The following is an 18,911-nucleotide window of genomic DNA, read 5'->3' on the forward strand; positions in this document are numbered from 1 at the left end:
CTTAAGCACCGTTATAGATTCTCTGTGGGTTAAACCGCGCATACTTAGGCCATTGACAGCCAAGATGCGATCACCCTTCTTTAAGCGACCATCCTTAGCCGCAGGGGTATTGGCTAAGATTTTGTGAATCTAAAAAGATGATCACACATATTTCAAGATTTTGTTTTTTTGAATTGGTTTTATGTTACTCACCGTTATTTCCTTGGCTTCATAGTCGGATCCTCCTGCCAAGGTAATGCCTATACTTGATTCTGGTGTATCTCTTTGCAAGACAATGATAAAGGCTTCGGGAGTTTTTAGTGGAGGATCGGCTTCTTCTATGATTTGCTGTATGTCTTGAGCAGTAATCAAACTCTGATTGCTACCAAGCGAGGAGAAACTACCAAACTCTGTGGTATTCTCTTGGGTCGACGAAACATTCTGGGTGGTAGAGCTAACACCCGATGAAGAGGAGGCTATAGAATCTAATGAAGAGAATCTTTCATGATAATTATTGCCCTTAATTTGTGACTTGACATTAAGTAGACTGGAGGAGGAAATAGCCGGAGAAACACTGTTACTGTGATTAGCTAAGGCAGCCGAACGTTCAAACTTCTCTCTTATCTCGGCTGTGCTAATTTTGGGCGTAGTCTTGCTGGATAAACTAGTGTAAGTGGTTTTTGTGCTGCTGCTGCTGTGAGAGTGTGAAGAAGTCTCAAATTTCTCTCTTACCGGTTTGAGCGATCTCTCGGGGGTTTTGTTTAGTACCTTGGATTTGGCCACTTCCACGTGCATCCATTGTGATAGCTCATTGGATTCGCTTGATTTTTTATTGGGCGAAGGTGCCTCTACGGCTCTTTGGGGACTTACAAGTTGTACAGGTTGTGAGCTTATGGGTGCCTCTACCTTGGCGGGCACTTTGTTTTGTGGTCGCGGTTGAGAGCTGGCCTTTTGTGTGGGATCTGCCTTAAAGCTTTGTTTGCGTTCCTCATCGATAAACATGGCACTGAGCTTAAGGGGTGAACTGCTGTCGGCAGAACGACGACTGCTGTCATCGGTATCGGAGGTGATCTCTACATAGGCCGCTACATTAATGACCTTATCCACTAGGTTTTGATCGGCCTTGGTTACCAATTTATAGTTAATGGGCGCTGTGGGAGAGGCCGCCTTGGAGGGTAAAGTTATTAAGCTACTGCTACTGGATACCAGAGATGAACGTGGTTTCGATTTATGGTGTCTTCTCACCTCATCCTCATCATAACCATCTGTGCTGTCCTCATCATCATAGGCACGATTGCGCATTAAGGCGGAAGTATCCCCGCGTCCATTGCGACATTTGGCCGAGGCCAATATATTCTTACGATTGGTGGCCGAGTCATTAGAGCCGGACTTTAAAACTCGACGACTTAGATCTACAGTGGGAGTACTGCCCACCGAAGAACAACTGGCTTGAGAACCCGAACCTGAAGTCAAGGTCGAAGTGGTGGAACTGGCTATGGATGTGTTGGTTTCCGAGGAGAGAGTGCGTGTCAAGGCGAATTTTTCCGTTACCTGGGGTACACAGGGAGACATGGGTGGGGAGGATATGCGTGAGGAAAACACTGAATCACACGAATCACTTTCTTCATGCAAAAACTGGCGTGTGGGCGTGGCAGCCAACGAAGTACGTGGCGGTTTAGCGGGTGGCACCGTATTTAAAGCATCCATCCTTCTTTGAGCCACCAAAGGCACTTGACGAGGATTTTGTGTTTGGCTGAGATAGCTGCGATTATTTGCTATGTTCATAGTATTACTGTGTGTGGTGATATTCAAAGGTCTTAGGGCCGAGTTTAGCGTCAACGAGTTAGCAACATTAATTTCTGATCGTTTGGCTGGTCGCGGCACTGTTAAGGAACCAGTAAACGAACCCACACCACTATCTGTGGAATCCGTAGACGATGAATTGCCCGAGGTTTTCACCTGATCACTATCACGACTTTTGATTTCGGGTAAATCCAAAATAGGCTCCAAAGTTGAGATAGGAATATGAGGTCTTTCGGGTATAACTAAACCTCTTAACTTTGACAAACTACGACGTCTCTGTTCCAAAATATTGGTGATAGCTGCTTTACGTGAGGCCTCATCTGGAACATAGGCCGGTTGACCCGAAAAACTTATGCGCCGATCCAAGTGCTGCGTAGAAGCATGTCTTCTCGGTAGAGAAGCATAATTATGATTATAATCTCCTGTTAAGTTGTTCAAGGAATGCATGTTATCAGAATAACCCTGTTGATGGGGCAACTGCTTAGTCAGCTGATAATGACGTGAGACTTCGTTAAGATTCTCCACACTCATGGCACGAGTTTTATGCAAATTACTAGCATTTGTATAACGTGTGGTCGCGGAAGAATCCAGTAAGTTTTCGGTACTTAAATTTAAGGGTTTCCTTGAGCTATTTGTGCGGGAAAAGCTTAAAGGTTTAACCACTGACTCCACATTAGAGGAGGAGGATTCATCATTGGAAAACATGGCAATTTTATCACGTACACTCTTTTCACTTTTCTCATCTTTGCGCCAATCGCTCGAACGGCGCGGAGCACTTAAGGAACGTTTGTAATCATTAACACTGCTGCTACTGCTGTCGTACGTAGGAGCTTCCAATTTCTGGGCTGTGGGTGTTGAACTGCCACTGCTATTGCCACTGGATAGGTTTTGTGTGGAACGACTGTGTCTAGTGTCTATAATCAATTTGGTGGGTGTGTTAGCTTGTATGAGAGTTGGAGCGCCCGAACCTCGTGTATCCTCCACATTAACCACCAAATCCTGTCGATAAACCTTGCGCGGTACTGTGGGTGGTGGTGTGCTTTTGGGCAAAGGCGGGGGAGCGGCTATTTCCTGTTCTATTATAATCGGTGAAGATTTCTGTTTCTCCACCTCCACTACTGTTTGGGTAACACCATTGTTTGTGGTACTAGTTACGTGAGTAGTCCTAGTACTAGCCACCATTGTTTGTCCTACAGCCGAGGCTGCATATAACTTTTCGGTATAAATAGTATTACTGTTATTCAAACCGGGCGCTTGGGTGGTTGTGGTAACACTTTGCAAAAGGCTGGTAGTTTTCATCATATTAGCTGTGGCTGCTGCAGCTGCTGTTGGCATCATTAAAGGTTCCGAGAAATTTGGTGGAAACTCATGACCATCCGGTGGCAGGCGAGAATAGGTAGGCGGTGACGTAAGTGTATTTAAATAATCACTACTATTGCTACTGACAATAATGGGTGTTGTATTGGTTTGTGGCACTACATGCAGGCCGTTCTCCATTTTGTTTAAATGTCTTTGTTCAAGATCTGCAATGAGAATTCCAGACACACGCACACACACATAAGGAGTGAAGGAAGTGTTTGGAGTGAGAGAAAACATAAACATATATTTTTGTTAGTTAAGGAGTAGACATATATAAGGATCAAGTTTTATGTTGTTGTTTTTGTAAATTTCTTAGGATTAAGGATTTCTTTTCTAATTACAAATAATAGGAATTATGGAAGTAATCTTAAAGATATAAACATAAAAACATAGGATAGTGATGAAGAAAGAAGGAGAGAGATAGAAAGATAATTAAAATTACTTATTATATTTAAAATGGTTTTGATGATATTAAGACTAGTATATAGGCTAAAATTTAGTTTAAGACTATATATTTAGATTACTCCAGAGTATAGTCCAGACGAGACCATAGATTATGATGAAGACCAGACTATAAAACAGACTATAGACTAGACTGTAGACTAGACTATAGATTAGATTATAGACTAGATTATAGACTACACTATAGACTAGACTATAGACTAGACTATAGACTAGACTGTAGACTATATATTAGACTATAGACTAGGCTATAGACTAGACTATAGACTAGACTATAGGCTAGACTATAGAATAGACTATAGACTAGACTATAGACTAGACTATAGTCTAGACTAGACAATAGACTAGACTATAGACTAGACTATAGACTAAACTATAGACTAGACTATAGACTAGACTATAAACTAGACTATAGACTAGACTATAGACTAGACTATAGACTAGACTATAGACTAGACTATAGACTAGACTATAGATTAGACTATAGACTAGACTATAGACTAGACTATATAGTCTAGTCTAGATTGTAGACTAGACTATAGACTAGACTATAGACTAGACTATAAACTAGAGTATAGACTAGACTGTAAACTTTACTAAAGACTAGACTATAAACTAGATTATAGACTAAACTATAGAGTAGACTATAGACAAGACTATAGACTAGACTATTGACTACACAAGACTATAGATATACTATAGACTACACTACACACTAATAGACTACACTATAGCCTAGACTATAGACTACACTATAGCCTAGACTATAGACTACACTACACTATAGACTACACTATAGCCTAGACTATATACTACCGATCACACGTTCACAAATTAATTTATTTACATTATCATTCCATTCAAAAAAATTGTAATACTTTCGCTTTCTTTTCACATTTTTTTTTTTTTTAATTTTTTTATTTAAACAATATATAATTTATTTTAAATATTTTGTTAAATAATTTTCATTTTATACAATAAAAGTTATTTAACATTACAGTTGTTTTCGTGTTTACTTTACATTTATTTAACAAAAGAAGCTTAAAGTTAATATTTATTTATATTTTTTTTTTCATTTTATTTGGCAAAATCTGTTTTCTTCTATATTATAAAAAAAAAATATATACAATAATAATAATACAAAAACAACAATAATAATATGCCATTAATTTAAATAAATGACAGACACACTTAAGCTGTTTTAAGAAATCTTTATGAAAAAAAAAATTGGAACTTAATAATTAAGGTATTTTTAGAGGTTTTTTAGGGAAATAATTTTGTTTATTAAAATAAAAATTGAAAGAAATAATTAACAAAATTTAAAGCTAATTGTGTCAACATAAATATTAGGGAAAATTGTTCGTTGGGGTTTTTGAAAATAGAGTAATTTTGTGTAATTTTAAAATGATATTTAATTTTTAAAATTTTCTTTAAAATTAAAAAAAGTTGTTAATTTTAATGAATATGTTTAAAAATAGTTGAAAAACTGATGTGACACTTTTGACACAATTTACCGTTAAGGGGAATTATAAACAAAAGTCATGCAACGTCACAATGTTTTCATATTTTGCAAAAATATTTTGAAGTTTATTCAAATATGTATAACTTTGAGAATTGGCAAGTGATTTACTTAAAAGTTGTTGTATGAAGAATTAAAGAGTTTAGCTTTAAGTTTAATTTATTTTCAGCTAAAAATTTTAATTATTTTGAAAGATACAGTGGAGCAAAGTTCGTTATATCTCAAGAAATCTAATTAATGCAAATATGTAAAGAAATTAGTTTTAAACACACCTACTCTGTCTCTAATTATAAACAACTTAATAATTTATTTAAAAAAAAATTCTAAAAAACAATTCAAAAAACTTCTTTAAAGCCTACATCATTTCCACTTTTTTTCACCTTCAATAACAAAAGCCACTCGTAAAAACAATTAAAAAATGTTCGTTATGCCAAATAGTTTGTAACATTGTGATAAAAAAATGTTCTTTAAGAGACCCAGTTTAAATAATAAAATTTATGTTGTAAAATCAATAATGCCAAAATTGAAATTAAATAAAATATTTTTAACTGTCACTTCAAATGACACTAACAAATTTGCGTCAAAAAAAACTGTTCAATTTTTATTTTTGTTATTTCAAAGGTTTTCTAATCAAGATTGTTGGTTGGTTGTTAGTAACAAACATTTAAATGTTTAAACAAATTGTTTTTAAAAAACTTTGTCATATAAGAACATTTATTAAGACTCAACGTACATACGTCCGTCCGTCCATTCATTCCTCCTTCCATCCATTCTTAACTCTATCTGTTTGTCTTTCTTAACTAACTGGTCATTTATTAGGTGAAAAATAATACCCGTTAAAAAAATACTTAAAAATTCTCTATTTACGTTTTTTCCCTGGTGGTTTAAGGTTCAAATAAATTTTCGATTTGTCAAATGTGATTTGTTTATTTATCTCAATGCTACTCGTTGCTGTTAGGCAGCGTTCAAACTTGCAATCTCCAACACAATCTGTCAAATTCAAAATCTTTGTGTATTTATTTACATTTTACTAGAATTTTTTTTATTTTTTTTCAAAAGACTGACCCCAAACCGTGGTCGCTAGTTAATTGACATTTTTTTTCTTGCTGGTGATTCTGGTGGGTTTTGTAATATGTCTTTTATTAAAACATTATAAATACTTTATTTATAGTTTACATATTTTGGGGGGTTTTAGTTTAAATTGAATTTTTAAAAATAAGATTGATTGTTGACATGTTAAAGAATGTGGTAATAAAATCAACTGACAAGACAAGTCTAGATTAGTTGTTGATATGTTAAAAATTTTGCTGTAAATAAAGACTATTTTAAGAATTTGCATAGAGACAAGGAAACGTCAGAATATAAAATAGTCAGGACCTTAATAAAGACTATAACTTAAGCTATATAATGTTCTAAAACCATTCTAGTCTATAGTCTATTCTATAGTCTAGTATATAGTCTGGTATATAGTCTAGTCTATAGTCCAGTCTATAGTCAAGCCTATAGTCTAGTCTTTAGTCTAGTCTATAGTCTAGTCTATAGTCTAGTCTATAGTCTAGTCTATAGTCTAGTCTATAGTCTAGTCTATAGTCTAGTCTATAGTCTAGTCTATAGTCTAGTCTATAGTCTAGTCTATAGTCTAGTATAAAGTCTAGTATATAGTTTCGTCTGTAGTCTAGTCTGTAGTCTAGTCTATAGTCTAGTCTATAGTCTAGTCAATAGTCTAGTCTATAGTCTAGTCAATAGTCTAGTCTTTAGTCTAGTCAATAGTCTATAGTGTAGTCTATAGTCTAGTCTATAGTCTAGTCTAGTCAATAGTCTAGTCTATAGTCTAGTCTATAGTCTTGTCTATAGTCTAGTGTATAGTCTAGTGTATAGTCTAGTCTAGTCAATAGTCTAGTCTATAGTCTAGTGTATAGTCTAGTCTATAGTCTAGTATATAGTCTTGTCTATAGTGTAGTCTATAGTCTAGTCTATGGTCTAGTCTATAGTTCAGTCTATAGTATACAGTCTAGTCTATAGTCTAGTCTGTAGAGTAGTCTATAGTCTTGTTTAGAGTATAGTTTTGGGTCATGTCTATAGTATTGTCAACAGTCTAGTCTTTAGTCTAGTTTATATTCTAGTCTAGTCTAGAGTCTAGATTATGGTGTAGTCTGTAGTTTATTGTACGGTATTGCCTTTAGTCTAGTCTATTGTCTAGGTTTCTGACTTACTATTACCTTTCGATATGAATTATTTTCCATTTCCTAGAAATCGGAAAACCCTGTTTTGTTATTATCAAAAAATAATATTTTAATCTTATATAGTGTTTTAATATTTATTTTTATTAATAATATTGTCAATAATATAATTGACATTTATAAACTAATAAAAAGTGTGCAATCTAATCGACAACAGTAGAGAAAGACAGACTATATGACTGCTTAAATAGAAACACATCAATATTAGTCATATATATGTATATATAGAATGATATAATGATAATAAGAAATTTATTTTGTATTGAAAATATATATTTTTTATAAAGAAAGCTAATAGAGCTAATAGAGATAAGAATTTGTTACATTTGTTCTTTTTCAAAAAATAACAATGAAATCATTTACGTTTAGTTTTTGAAAAAAATTTTATAAAGCAAAAGAAAATCAAAGTCTAAAAAAGGTTTTTGTTGGTTGGGTTGGTTGGTTCGTGGTAAAAGATTAAAGATTAGTAAGCTGAAATAAATTTATTTTGTAGACCATGAACTTGACACTAGAAGTTTATGGTTTAAAAGAATACTTCGGTTTGTTTTTTTTTTTTTTTTGAAGATGAAGAAGAACAAAAAAATAGTCATTAAAAGTCTGCTGTTTTGTCATATAACAAAAATTAAAAAATATCTTTTGGTTTTACTACATTTTAAACTGCTGCCACTTGAACTTACTGCTTGGCTACTTGTGTTTTTTTCGGGGACTTTATGCTCATGATTTTTATGACTTCAGCAAGTTTGTTTATGTTTTTTCTTACATTTAATCTTCAAACTTGGTGTTAAATTTGTTTTGTACGTTTCACTCTCTATGGAGGCAAATGCTTTAATTAATAAAAAAAAATAAACCGAACTTAACAACAGTTTATAATTTAAGTTTTATCTTAAAGAAAAAGCAAGAAGTCATTACTAAAACTTTTAGAGTGCATAATTTAGGTGGCTTCTTAAAAAAAAATAAATTGAAATTTTTTCCTTAAAAAAAAGGTTTCTTGCGCAAACTAAAAGTGTTTATCTTCTTTTTATAATAAATTTTATTAAACCACAATAACAAAAAAACTAAAACAAATTAACCCCAAAAAGTCATCAAGTGTATTAAAATTATACACACTGCTTGGCTGGCAAACGACAGGTGCACGTGAAGTTGACAAACCAAGAAGACAACAAGAACAGACCACGCTTTTTGCATTTTTTTGTGAATATGTTAACATGAATTTTTTTTAAAAGAGGGGTTTGTATTAAACTACAGCTGTTGCTTGTCTTGCTTTTAAAAGAATATTATAAAAAACAAAAAAATTAATTACCTTTTTGTATGACAAATGCTAAAAGTAAGGTAATTACATTATTGTAAGAAAAAAAACTGTAATAAAAGTAAATACTATTCCAAACAAGTACACAGATCAAAGAAAGAATATAAATAAAATTTATTAAAATTAACACAATTAAAAATTACTCTAAAGTATCACAATAATCTTAAAAGTTTTTTCTTGAAAAAATTTTTTTAATATTAAAATTTCTTTAATTTTTTCCAAAAACAAAAGTATAAGACTTTATTAATATTCAAGCTTAACTATTTTCAAATAATCAAATTTTATTAGAAAAAAAATTTCAATTAAATTTTTTGAAAAATTTTCAAAATTAATTTTTATTTTTTTCTAAAGTATTTTTATAATTTTGTTTAAACTTTTGTAATTATTAAGCATTTAAGCTTAATTTTACAACAAAGAAAGCTTATTAGTTATATTATATTTACAAGAATTTACAACACAATTTATTACTTTTAAAGGACCTAAATGAACAAGGAAACTTAGAAAATATATATTTTTTCAATATTTTTCAAAACTTTTGTTAAAAACTTTATTAAATATTAATAGATTTGCTTATGTTTCAACCAAATGTAAGCTTAATGTTAAATACTTATTTAAGTAAAATTTCATTAAAATTGTTTAAACCTAACAAAACTTATAATAATCAAAAAGTCAGACAAATATGAAAATTATCAAAAAAAAAAAAAAAAAAAATACAATTTCAAATTTATGTAAATTTTTTAGTTAAAATAGGATCTCATTTTACAAAATGTAATATAATGAAATTTTCAAGAATTTTATTTCAATTTTCAATATTGAAAACATTTGAAAAAAAATTTCATTTTGACAACCTTCGTTGTAATTTTTACAACATATTGTTGTCATTGATTGAACGCATTGATGTTATTTCGATTACACTTTGTGTCTCTTAAGCATTGCATCGTTTTAACAATCTCCGTTGTAATTTTTACAACATATTGTTGTCATTACATTAAAGTATTGATTTAATTTCGATCACACTTTTTGTCTCTTAAGAAATGTATCGTTTTGACAACATATTGTTGTCATTACATCAAAGCATTGATTAAATTTCGATTACGCTATGTGTCTCTTCGACAATGCATCGTTTTGACAACCTCTGTTATAATTCTCAAAAACGCATTGTTGTCATTTCGATTGCGCTTTGTGACTCTTAAACAATACATCGTTGTCATTTCGACAACACAAGGTTGTCATTTCAATAACAGAAAGTTCTGTTTAACATAATGCAAGTGTCACTTAACATTATTCTTTTTTTGTTAATTTGATAACGTCATGTTGTTGTTTTTATATTTATATTGTTGATTTAAGAACTATCCGTACACACTTTGACAACGGTTATTAATGAAAAATTCTAAACAAGTTAATATCAATTTTAAATGTATTTTTCTCTCTGGATATAAATAACATATTTCCAATTTCAGTTAAAAACAATTATATCATCACTACAAACAGGCGTCAACTGTTAAAGTTTCAAACAATTTAGTTTATAATTAATGTACACTTTTAAATCGTTAAATTTATGAGAATTCCTTAGTAGTTAGAAGCAGCTAAAAGAAGAAGAAAATATAGAAGAAAACCAACTCTCTCACACTAGATATAAAAAAAATAAAATGTATTTTACAAATAAGTAACTGTGTAAATAAAAGAAAACAACAAATTATTAATAAGAAAATGTAATAATTTCCTTTAGTTTATATGACATAGAAAAATATTCACAGCATGGAAAAGAAGAAGAAGTTGAAGATTTTGAAAAGAAAAACTTGAGCTTTAAAAGTTATCTTAATTTTAAACATTAGTTATATAATAGAATATTAACAATATTTTAAAAAAAAAATGTAGAACAAAAAAGAAAACATTCTTTTAAAGAGGTTTAATGTCAGAAAATGTTATAAATTAAAGAAATATCGTAAGTATTTTTGAAAAAAAGTTATGGGTTTTGAAAGTACTTATCATAATATAAAGTTTAGACAATTTTTATTATGATTGGAAGGTTTTTTTTCGAGGAAGAATTTATTACAAAAATTAAAGAAAATTTTTAATATTTTTCATAAAAGTTATGTTATAATTTCTTTAATAACTTTAGTAAATATTAAGATATTAAGTTTATTTTTTGTACAGGGAAAGCTTTATATTTGTTATATATTTAAGGCAAATTTGATTAAGATTCTTTACTTCCTAAAGAAGTTATTGAAATTTAAGTTCTACACTGAAAATGTTTTTTTTTTGAAAAATTATTTTTTATTTCGAATTTTTTTTAAAACTTATTTAGAGAAAAGTCTAGGAATTCTCATGAATTTACAAGGAATAATAGAAGAGATTTTGTTCTTTATTTAGAGAAAATTTCATACCCTTAGCATGATTTTTACTTCAGAAATTTTATAAAAAATATTTAAAAAATTTAAAAAAATTAAAATTTTTTGATTTATTTTTTTTTGTTATTTTTCTCATAACTTTAATAGTTATTAATGGATTGAGTTCTTATTCGCTGAAATAAAAGCTAGATAGTTGTTCTTTATTACAACCAAATTTCATTCAAATCGCTTACTTTTAAGCAAAGTTATTCAACATTAAATTTCACACCTTTCTTGAAAAATGTTTGTTTTTAAAACTTACTTAGACAAAAGTCAAGGAATTTGAAAAAATTTATAAGTAATGATAGTAGAGTTCAGGTTCTATATTTAAGGCAAGGTTTATTCAAACTTGTTGATTTAAGGGTATAGAAATTTTATAAAGAAATGTCAAAAAAAAAAATGTGAAAATTTTAATAATTTTTTTTTATATTTTATGTTCTTATTGTGTTCATAACTTCGGTTAGTATTATCGAAAGGAGTTCTTATTCACTGAAATAAAAGCTTAATAGTTGTTCTTTACTACAACCAAATTTCATTGAAATCCCTTTCTTCTAAGCAAAGTTATAAAACTTTAAATTTCATACTAAAAAAATTTTCTTCAAATTTTTTTTATTTACTTAGACAAAAGTCAAGGAATTCTCTTGATTTAAAACAGAATGATAGTAGAGTTATTGAACTACACTTAAGGCAAATTTTATACCCATAGCTTGATTTATAATTAAGAAATTTAATAAAGAAATATCGAAACAAATTAAACAAAAATTAATAAAAAATTTTAATTTTTTTCTTAAATTGTTTTTTCTTAATTTGCTCATAACTTTGGTAAATATGATTGTATTGAGTTCTAATTTATGTAAATTAAAGCTTGATAGTTGTTATATATTTCAACCAAATTTCTTTAAAATCGTTTACTTTTAAGCAAAGTTATTTAACTTTGAATTTCAGACATACAATTTGTTAATTTTTTCAAAAATTGTTTTATAATTTTCTTTATAACTTTGTTCAATATTTATGTATAAAGCTTAGTTTTGGTGGTATAAAAGGTAATCACTTGGTACATATTTAAGAGAAATTTCAGTTAATTATATGGCTTCTACGAGGGTTGGCACAACTTTAAATTTTCTATGATTTTTTGTTTCGATTTTTCATAATTTTCTTTATAACTTAAGTAATTAATATTTGATTTGAAATCTTTTTAGTTAGAAAGATAGTACCAAAGTTGCTTTGTATTTCAACAAAATTTAGTTAAAATCCCTTGCATTTTAAGTAAGTTATGAGCACTATAAGTTGGAAATAATTTCAAATATTTCTTTAAGTGTTTTTTCTAGATCTTATTACTCATACTACCCTCTATATACTACAATTTTTCTATATTAAAAATTCATTTAATTTTATTTATATTTAAAACTTCTTGCATTATAAAAAATATATATGTATAAGTATTCCATCCTTGACAAAATACTTCCGTTACGTTTTAAACCATCTTTTCTGTTTTACTTTATGACTAAACGCTGGGAAGAAGAGTGACGATACTATATAATAAGTTGTTTAGCGGAAATTGCTTACATAGCTCAAAGGAGACACAACCAAACACTTTAGCTTATATGTTCTCTAGGCAATAAAATTTAAAACTATATTTATAAGAATTATAAAACAACGACAACAAGAATTTGCCTGGGAATCAAACTAAAAAGAATCACACCAAACTGGCTGGAATACCAAAGACTTTTACTGCACAGGGAAATCAAAAGAAAAGCAAACAAGATTGGTTTTGGAATTGGTTGTGTTTTTTTCCAACATAATTAAAGAGTTTTAAGCTTCTGATGGCAAAAAACTAGTATAAGAAAAAAAAATTTTATACCGGGGGCCTTAACTTAAAGTAGCTTTTTTTCTTTAACTCTAAACCAACTAAAGTGAAATTAACTGTTTTGATAAATGTTTTAAAATATACATACATATGTATATGACTCACCACTACTACTCTTCGACTTAGTGGACAAATGATTAGAGAATTTTATTTTTAGAGAAAAAAATAAAGGATGTGGGAAAAAAGTTTTCTTTCTAAAAGCTAAATTTTTACGAGTTTTTTACATACATACTTTAAAATATCTATAAACATATGTTTATAAATAGTATTTCATGGTTTACAAAAAAAAGCCATGGCTATAAAAAAATGTTATCAAGTAATTTTATTTTTTTCCACTGAATTTTAAAATAATTAAAAATTAAATGTAATGGACTGTTCAAAATATATAAACAATAAATAAAAATTTAACTGAAATTTTTTTTCTCTAGAAAATTGATACAAATCTAAAAATAAATGATATTTTTTTGAAAACTTTAAACGAATACAAAAAAAAACTAATTTAAAACAAAGTAATAAACCCAAAAAATTATAACAATTTATAAAAAGGCCTAATTTAAATATTACACAATTTTCAACAGAATTATAAAGAATTATGGGATTTTAATTATAAAAAAATATAAAATAAAATTAAATATAGTTTTGTATAAATTAAAAAAATAAAACATAAAAATCTCAACAGTAACATAAAACTATAAAACAATTTTACAACAAACAATACTGTAATTACAGCTAGTAATAGAACGGAACTGAACTAGAAAAGAACTAGAATAGAACTAGAACAGAACAGGCCTAGAACTGAACAAGAACAGAACTAGAACAGAAGTAAAACAGAACTAAAATGAAACTAGAATAAAAACAGAACTAGAACAGAACTAGAACAGAATTAGAACAGAACTAGAACAGAATTAGAACAGAATTAGAACAGAACTAGAACAGAACTAGAACAGAACTAGAACAGAACTAGAACAGAATTAGAACAGAATTAGAACAGAACTAGAACAGAACTAGAACAGAACTAGAACAGAACTAGAACATAACTAGAACAGAACTAGAACAGAACTAGAACAGAACTAGAACAGAACTAGAACAGAACTAGAACTGAACTAGAACTGAACTAGAACTGAACTAGAACTGAACTAGAACTGAACTAGAACTGAACTAGAACTGAACTAGAACTGAACTAGAACTGAACTAGAACTGAACTAGAACTGAACTAGAACTGAACTAGAACTGAACTAGAACTGAACTAGAACTGAACTAGAACTGAACTAGAACTGAACTAGAACTGAACTAGAACAGAACTAGGACTGAACTAGAACTGAACTAGAACTGAACTAGAACTGAACTAGAACTGAACTAGAACTAAACTAGAACTGAACCAGAACTGAACTAGAACTGAACTAGAACTGAACTAGAACTGAACTAGAACTGAACTAGAACTGAACTAGAACTGAACTAGAACTGAACTAGAACTGAACTAGAACTGAACTAGAACTGAACTAGAACTGAATTAGAACTGAATTATAACTGAACTAGAACTGAACTAGAACTGAACTAGAACTGAACTAGAACTGAACTAGAACTGAACTAGAACTGAACTAGAACTGAACTAGAACAGAACTAGATGTGAACTGAAATAGAACTAGAACATAACTACTACAGAAGCTTTTTTAAAGCAAATTAATTCGTTTAAGCCCTCAAATAATTTGCTAAAAATGTTCTAAAAATTTTGATTTTTTTTTTAACAAATCCCATTTTTGAAGTTTGAAGAATTTACATCATTAGTTACATGGTTTAATTAAAAATAACATAGTTTTTATATTGATTTTATAAAGTAATTTAAATATAAAGTAATTATGATGTTAATTTTTTTTTACAAAAAATACCATAATTTTATAAAAATGTAATAAAATTCCCATCAAATTTTAAATTATAAACAAATAATTCTACTCATACTCTATAAAAGCTAACAAAATAGGCCTTTTAAAATATGATTAAATCTTAATATATAAGGTTTTCTTAACGGAAGATAATAAGAGAAAAAAAACCCTTAAGCAATTGATTTATAATTTTTTTTATATTTTTTTATAAAGAAAGAAAAAAATACCATAGTTAAGCGATTAAACAATTAATCATAGCAGCTAGTTTGATTTTCCTAAATACTATTCAAAAAATAAAAACAAAAATTTAAATAAAAAAAAACTAAACTTTTAACAAAAAAAAAAAATCGCCATGAAAAATATGATTTTAAAGACAAGTAATTAATCTTTTTCTTTAAATATTAAAAGGTTAAACATGCTTTGTGTTAACCCCAAAAATTTATAATTTTAAATATCAATTTAATTTTTTATATTTAAATAAATAAAAAATAAAATATATATTTTTTTAAATTGCGATTCCAGCTTTAATTACTTTTAATCAAAAGTTAATGAACTTTTCAAATATTTTGCAAAATTTCTTTTATTTCTTTTTTTAACAATTTTTGGCAATTTTGCACCTTTTCGCGATGGGATATTTTTTTGGTTTAATTTAAGAATTTCCTTAAAAAACAAATCATAAATAAATTCTTGTGGTTTTTTTTTCTTCTATAAAAAAACTGTGTTAATCTGCACAAGCTATAGGGGGTTATGACTTTTTGAGCAAATACAATTATTTCGAATATAAGGAAAAAATTAAAAAATTAGTTAAAATAAAATTAAAAAAACAACAACAACAATAATAATATCAATTGTTTACATTTTACATAAGAAACAACGCAATGAAGTAAACAACTAAAACTTTATATAAATTGGTAAATATTTCTAATTTTCTAAACTTCTAGTTCAGTTCTAGTTTAGTTCTAGTTCAGTTCTAGTTCAATTCTAGTTCAGTTTTAGTTCAGTTCTAGTTCAGTTCTAGTTCAGTTCTAGTTCAATTCTAGTTCAGTTCTAGTTCAGTTCTAGTTCAGTTCTAGTTCAGTTCTAGTTCAGTTCTAGTTCAGTTCTAGTTCAGTTCTAGTTCAGTTCTAGTTCAGTTCTAGTTCAGTTCTAGTTCAGTTCTAGTTCAGTTCTAGTTTTGTTCCAGTTCTGTTCCAGTTCTGTTCCAGTTCTGTTCCAGTTCTGTTCTAGTTCAGTTCTAGTTCAGTTCTAGTTCAGTTCTAGTTCAGTTCTAGTTCAGTTCTAGTTCAGTTCTAGTTCAGTTCTAGTTCAGTTCTAGTTCAGTTCTAGTTCAGTTCTAGTTCAGTTCTAGTTCAGTTCTAGTTCAGTTCTAGTTCTGTTCTAGTTCTGTTCTAGTTCTGTTCTAGTTCTGTTCTAGTTCTGTTCTAGTTCTGTTCTAGTTCTGTTCTAGTTCTGTTCTGTTCTAGTTCTGTTCTAGTTCTGTTCTAGTTCTGTTCTAGTTCTGTTCTAGTTCTGTTCTAGTTCTGTTCTAGTTCTGTTCTAGTTCTGTTCTAGTTCTGTTCTAGTTCTGTTCTAGTTCTGTTCTAGTTCTGTTCTAGTTCTGTTCTAGTTCTGTTCTAGTTCTGTTCTAGTTCTGTTCTAGTTCTGTTCTAGTTCTTTGTTCTAGTTCTGTTCTAGTTCTGTTCTAGTTCTGTTCTAGTTCTGTTCTAGTTCTGTTCTAGTTCTGTTCTAGTTCTGTTCTAGTTCTGTTCTAGTTCTGTTCTAGTTCTGTTCTAGTTCTGTTTTAGTTCTGTTCTAGTCCTGTTCTAGTTCTGTTCTAGTTCTGTTCTAGTTCTGTTCAGTTCTAGTTGAAGTTTAGTTGTTGTTCAAATCTGACACTTAAAGATGTCAGTTATTTTTTAAAAATAAACAATATTTGTTAAATAACTTATAGTTTATATCATAAAAATTACTCTAACAAAACGAAACAAGCAAAAATGTACATTTAATGTTAAAATACCTTTTTTTAATAAGAAAAAGAGGTAAATTTTAGAAAGACTAAGCAAAAACTGCAAAAAATAAAACAACATATTGGCGGCTTATAAACGTTTGAAGTTTGAGAAAAAAAAACATACCGCATTTAACCAAAGACGTTCTTCATTAATTGTCAATAACACAAAAAAATACATCTCAGATCCATTGGCTTTCCGTGAAATACTACATAATAATCTTTCAACAAACTTCTTTCTCTCTGCTTCTAGCATTTTAAAAGAACTAAGAAAAAAGTTAAAGTTGTTTTTAAAAGCAAATAAAAAAAAGGGTTATTAAATGTGTTACGCACTTTGTAATTTTATTTTTATGTTATTAACACATTTTTGCGCAAAAATAAAAAAAAAACACAGAGAAATAATTTACTAACCATCTTGTTGGTATAAATGTATTTAAACAATTTACTTAATGGCTGCTTAAGATAATTTTTTTATGGTACTTGTTTAATATTTCTTTTTCATTAATTTATTTGTTTGTTTGTTTATTTTCAAAAAAATGTGCAATTTCCAGGAAGAACTTAAGAACCCAAACCAGGTTCATGCTCTCATCATTAAGGAGCAGCAGCAGCATTTTTATTGTTGTTAAAACAAAGAATTTGTTTTTGTATATTAATTACACACACACAACTTTAATTATGTGAAAGGTTGTAAAAGAAGCAGCTATAAATTGTAAATATTTTTCCATAATTTACATTTGTATGTAAAAGGTAAATAATAAGCAATTATTAAACATTTAATAAACTGGGTTCTCAATGTTGTTTTAATTACTAAAGAATTCTTTTTTGCTTAAAATTATTGGTAATAATTTGAAATTTGTGTTAATTTCTTTAAAATTTTAAAAGAAATTTTCGTATTTTTTTTCAATTACTTGAATATACAATTGTTTACCTGGGGTAAACTATAAGTTTGAAGATTTCTTATCTGTAAGTTAATTGTTTTCATTATGAATAGCGGAAGAACTTCAACAATCAATAGAAGCAATTTTAATCATATTTAAGCAATTTACAGAATATTTTACATTACTTTACATATTGTTTACATAATGTAAATAATGTAAAAAACGTTTTAAAACTTTAAGCAGTTTTAAAACTATAAAACTTATTTTAAAACCATGAAAACCTTGTTTTTTTTTTTAATTTCCATTTGTATACATAAAGTAAACAAGAAATTTTACATTATTTACCTATTGTTGACATGATGTAAATAATATAAAAATTTAACATTTTTCATATACCAAACGTTTCATCCAAGTTTAGGTTAATTGAAAGTTAATATTGCCAATATTTCCAATTGTTTACATTATGTAAACCAATAAATTTCATATTTTTTTGCAATTTTCCTAATGTTTACCTTATTTAAGTGAAATTTTACCTCATTTACATATTCTTGACATAAAGTAAATAATCTTAAAATTAGGTAAAATATGTAATGTTATAAAATTAAAAAAATTTTTTTACAATTTCTTTGTATTTTAAGTAATTAAAATGAAATTTTACATTATTTACCTATTATTGACATGGTGTAAATACATTGAAACTATAGGTGTTTTTCATAAGCTAAATATTTTACCCGATTTTAAAGCAGTTGAATGCTTATTTGCTTAATTTTTTGAATTGTTTACATGATGTAAAGAAAATGTCAAATATGTAAATAATTGTTATTTTGCAAAATTTTTAAGTTTTTTATGATTTTTTAAGGTTTATATTGAAATTTTACATTATTTACCTATTGTTGACATCATGTAAATAATGTAAACAATTAGTATTTGCAATATTTGGATAAGTTTTTAGGTTTTTTAGTCTTTAAAGTGTAATTTAACAAAATTTTGTATTGTTTACATAAGATACTTATTGTTGACATAAGGTAAACAATGTAATTAATTATTCTGGTATTTTAAGCATTTATCTTTGTTTTATAAGTTTTAGAAGAAAACTGTGGTTACTTTTCAATTGTTTACATAAGGTAAACAATATGTAAAATAAGTAATTAAAGCTAATTTTGTTAGGTTTAGAAAATTTTCTTAATTTTAAAGTTCTTGAAAGGAAATTTTAACTTGTTTACATAAGGTAAACAATGTAAATA

The 18,911-nt window shown here is 28.4% G+C and overlaps 1 protein-coding gene across 3 annotated transcripts in view; it reads right to left on the reverse strand.

Moving 5' to 3' along the window:
• LOC111674537 (pro-interleukin-16-like) overlaps nt 1-18,911 on the reverse strand; it is a 123,704-nt gene that overhangs the window by 2,129 nt on the left and 102,664 nt on the right. For 2 of the 3 annotated variants that reach the window (XM_046951075.1, XM_046951076.1), the window contains exons 2-3: nt 193-3,305; nt 1-129 (exon numbers count right to left, since the gene is read on the reverse strand). In XM_046951075.1, coding sequence (XP_046807031.1) covers nt 1-129; nt 193-3,305 — 3,242 coding nt within the window. Of the gene's footprint in view, nt 130-192; nt 3,500-18,911 lie in introns of those variants that run through there. The other variant, XM_023435164.2, reaches the window with a different exon arrangement.

This window comes from Lucilia cuprina, chromosome 5 (assembly GCF_022045245.1).
Source record: "Lucilia cuprina isolate Lc7/37 chromosome 5, ASM2204524v1, whole genome shotgun sequence".
NCBI classification, from domain to species: Eukaryota; Metazoa; Arthropoda; class Insecta; order Diptera; family Calliphoridae; genus Lucilia; species Lucilia cuprina.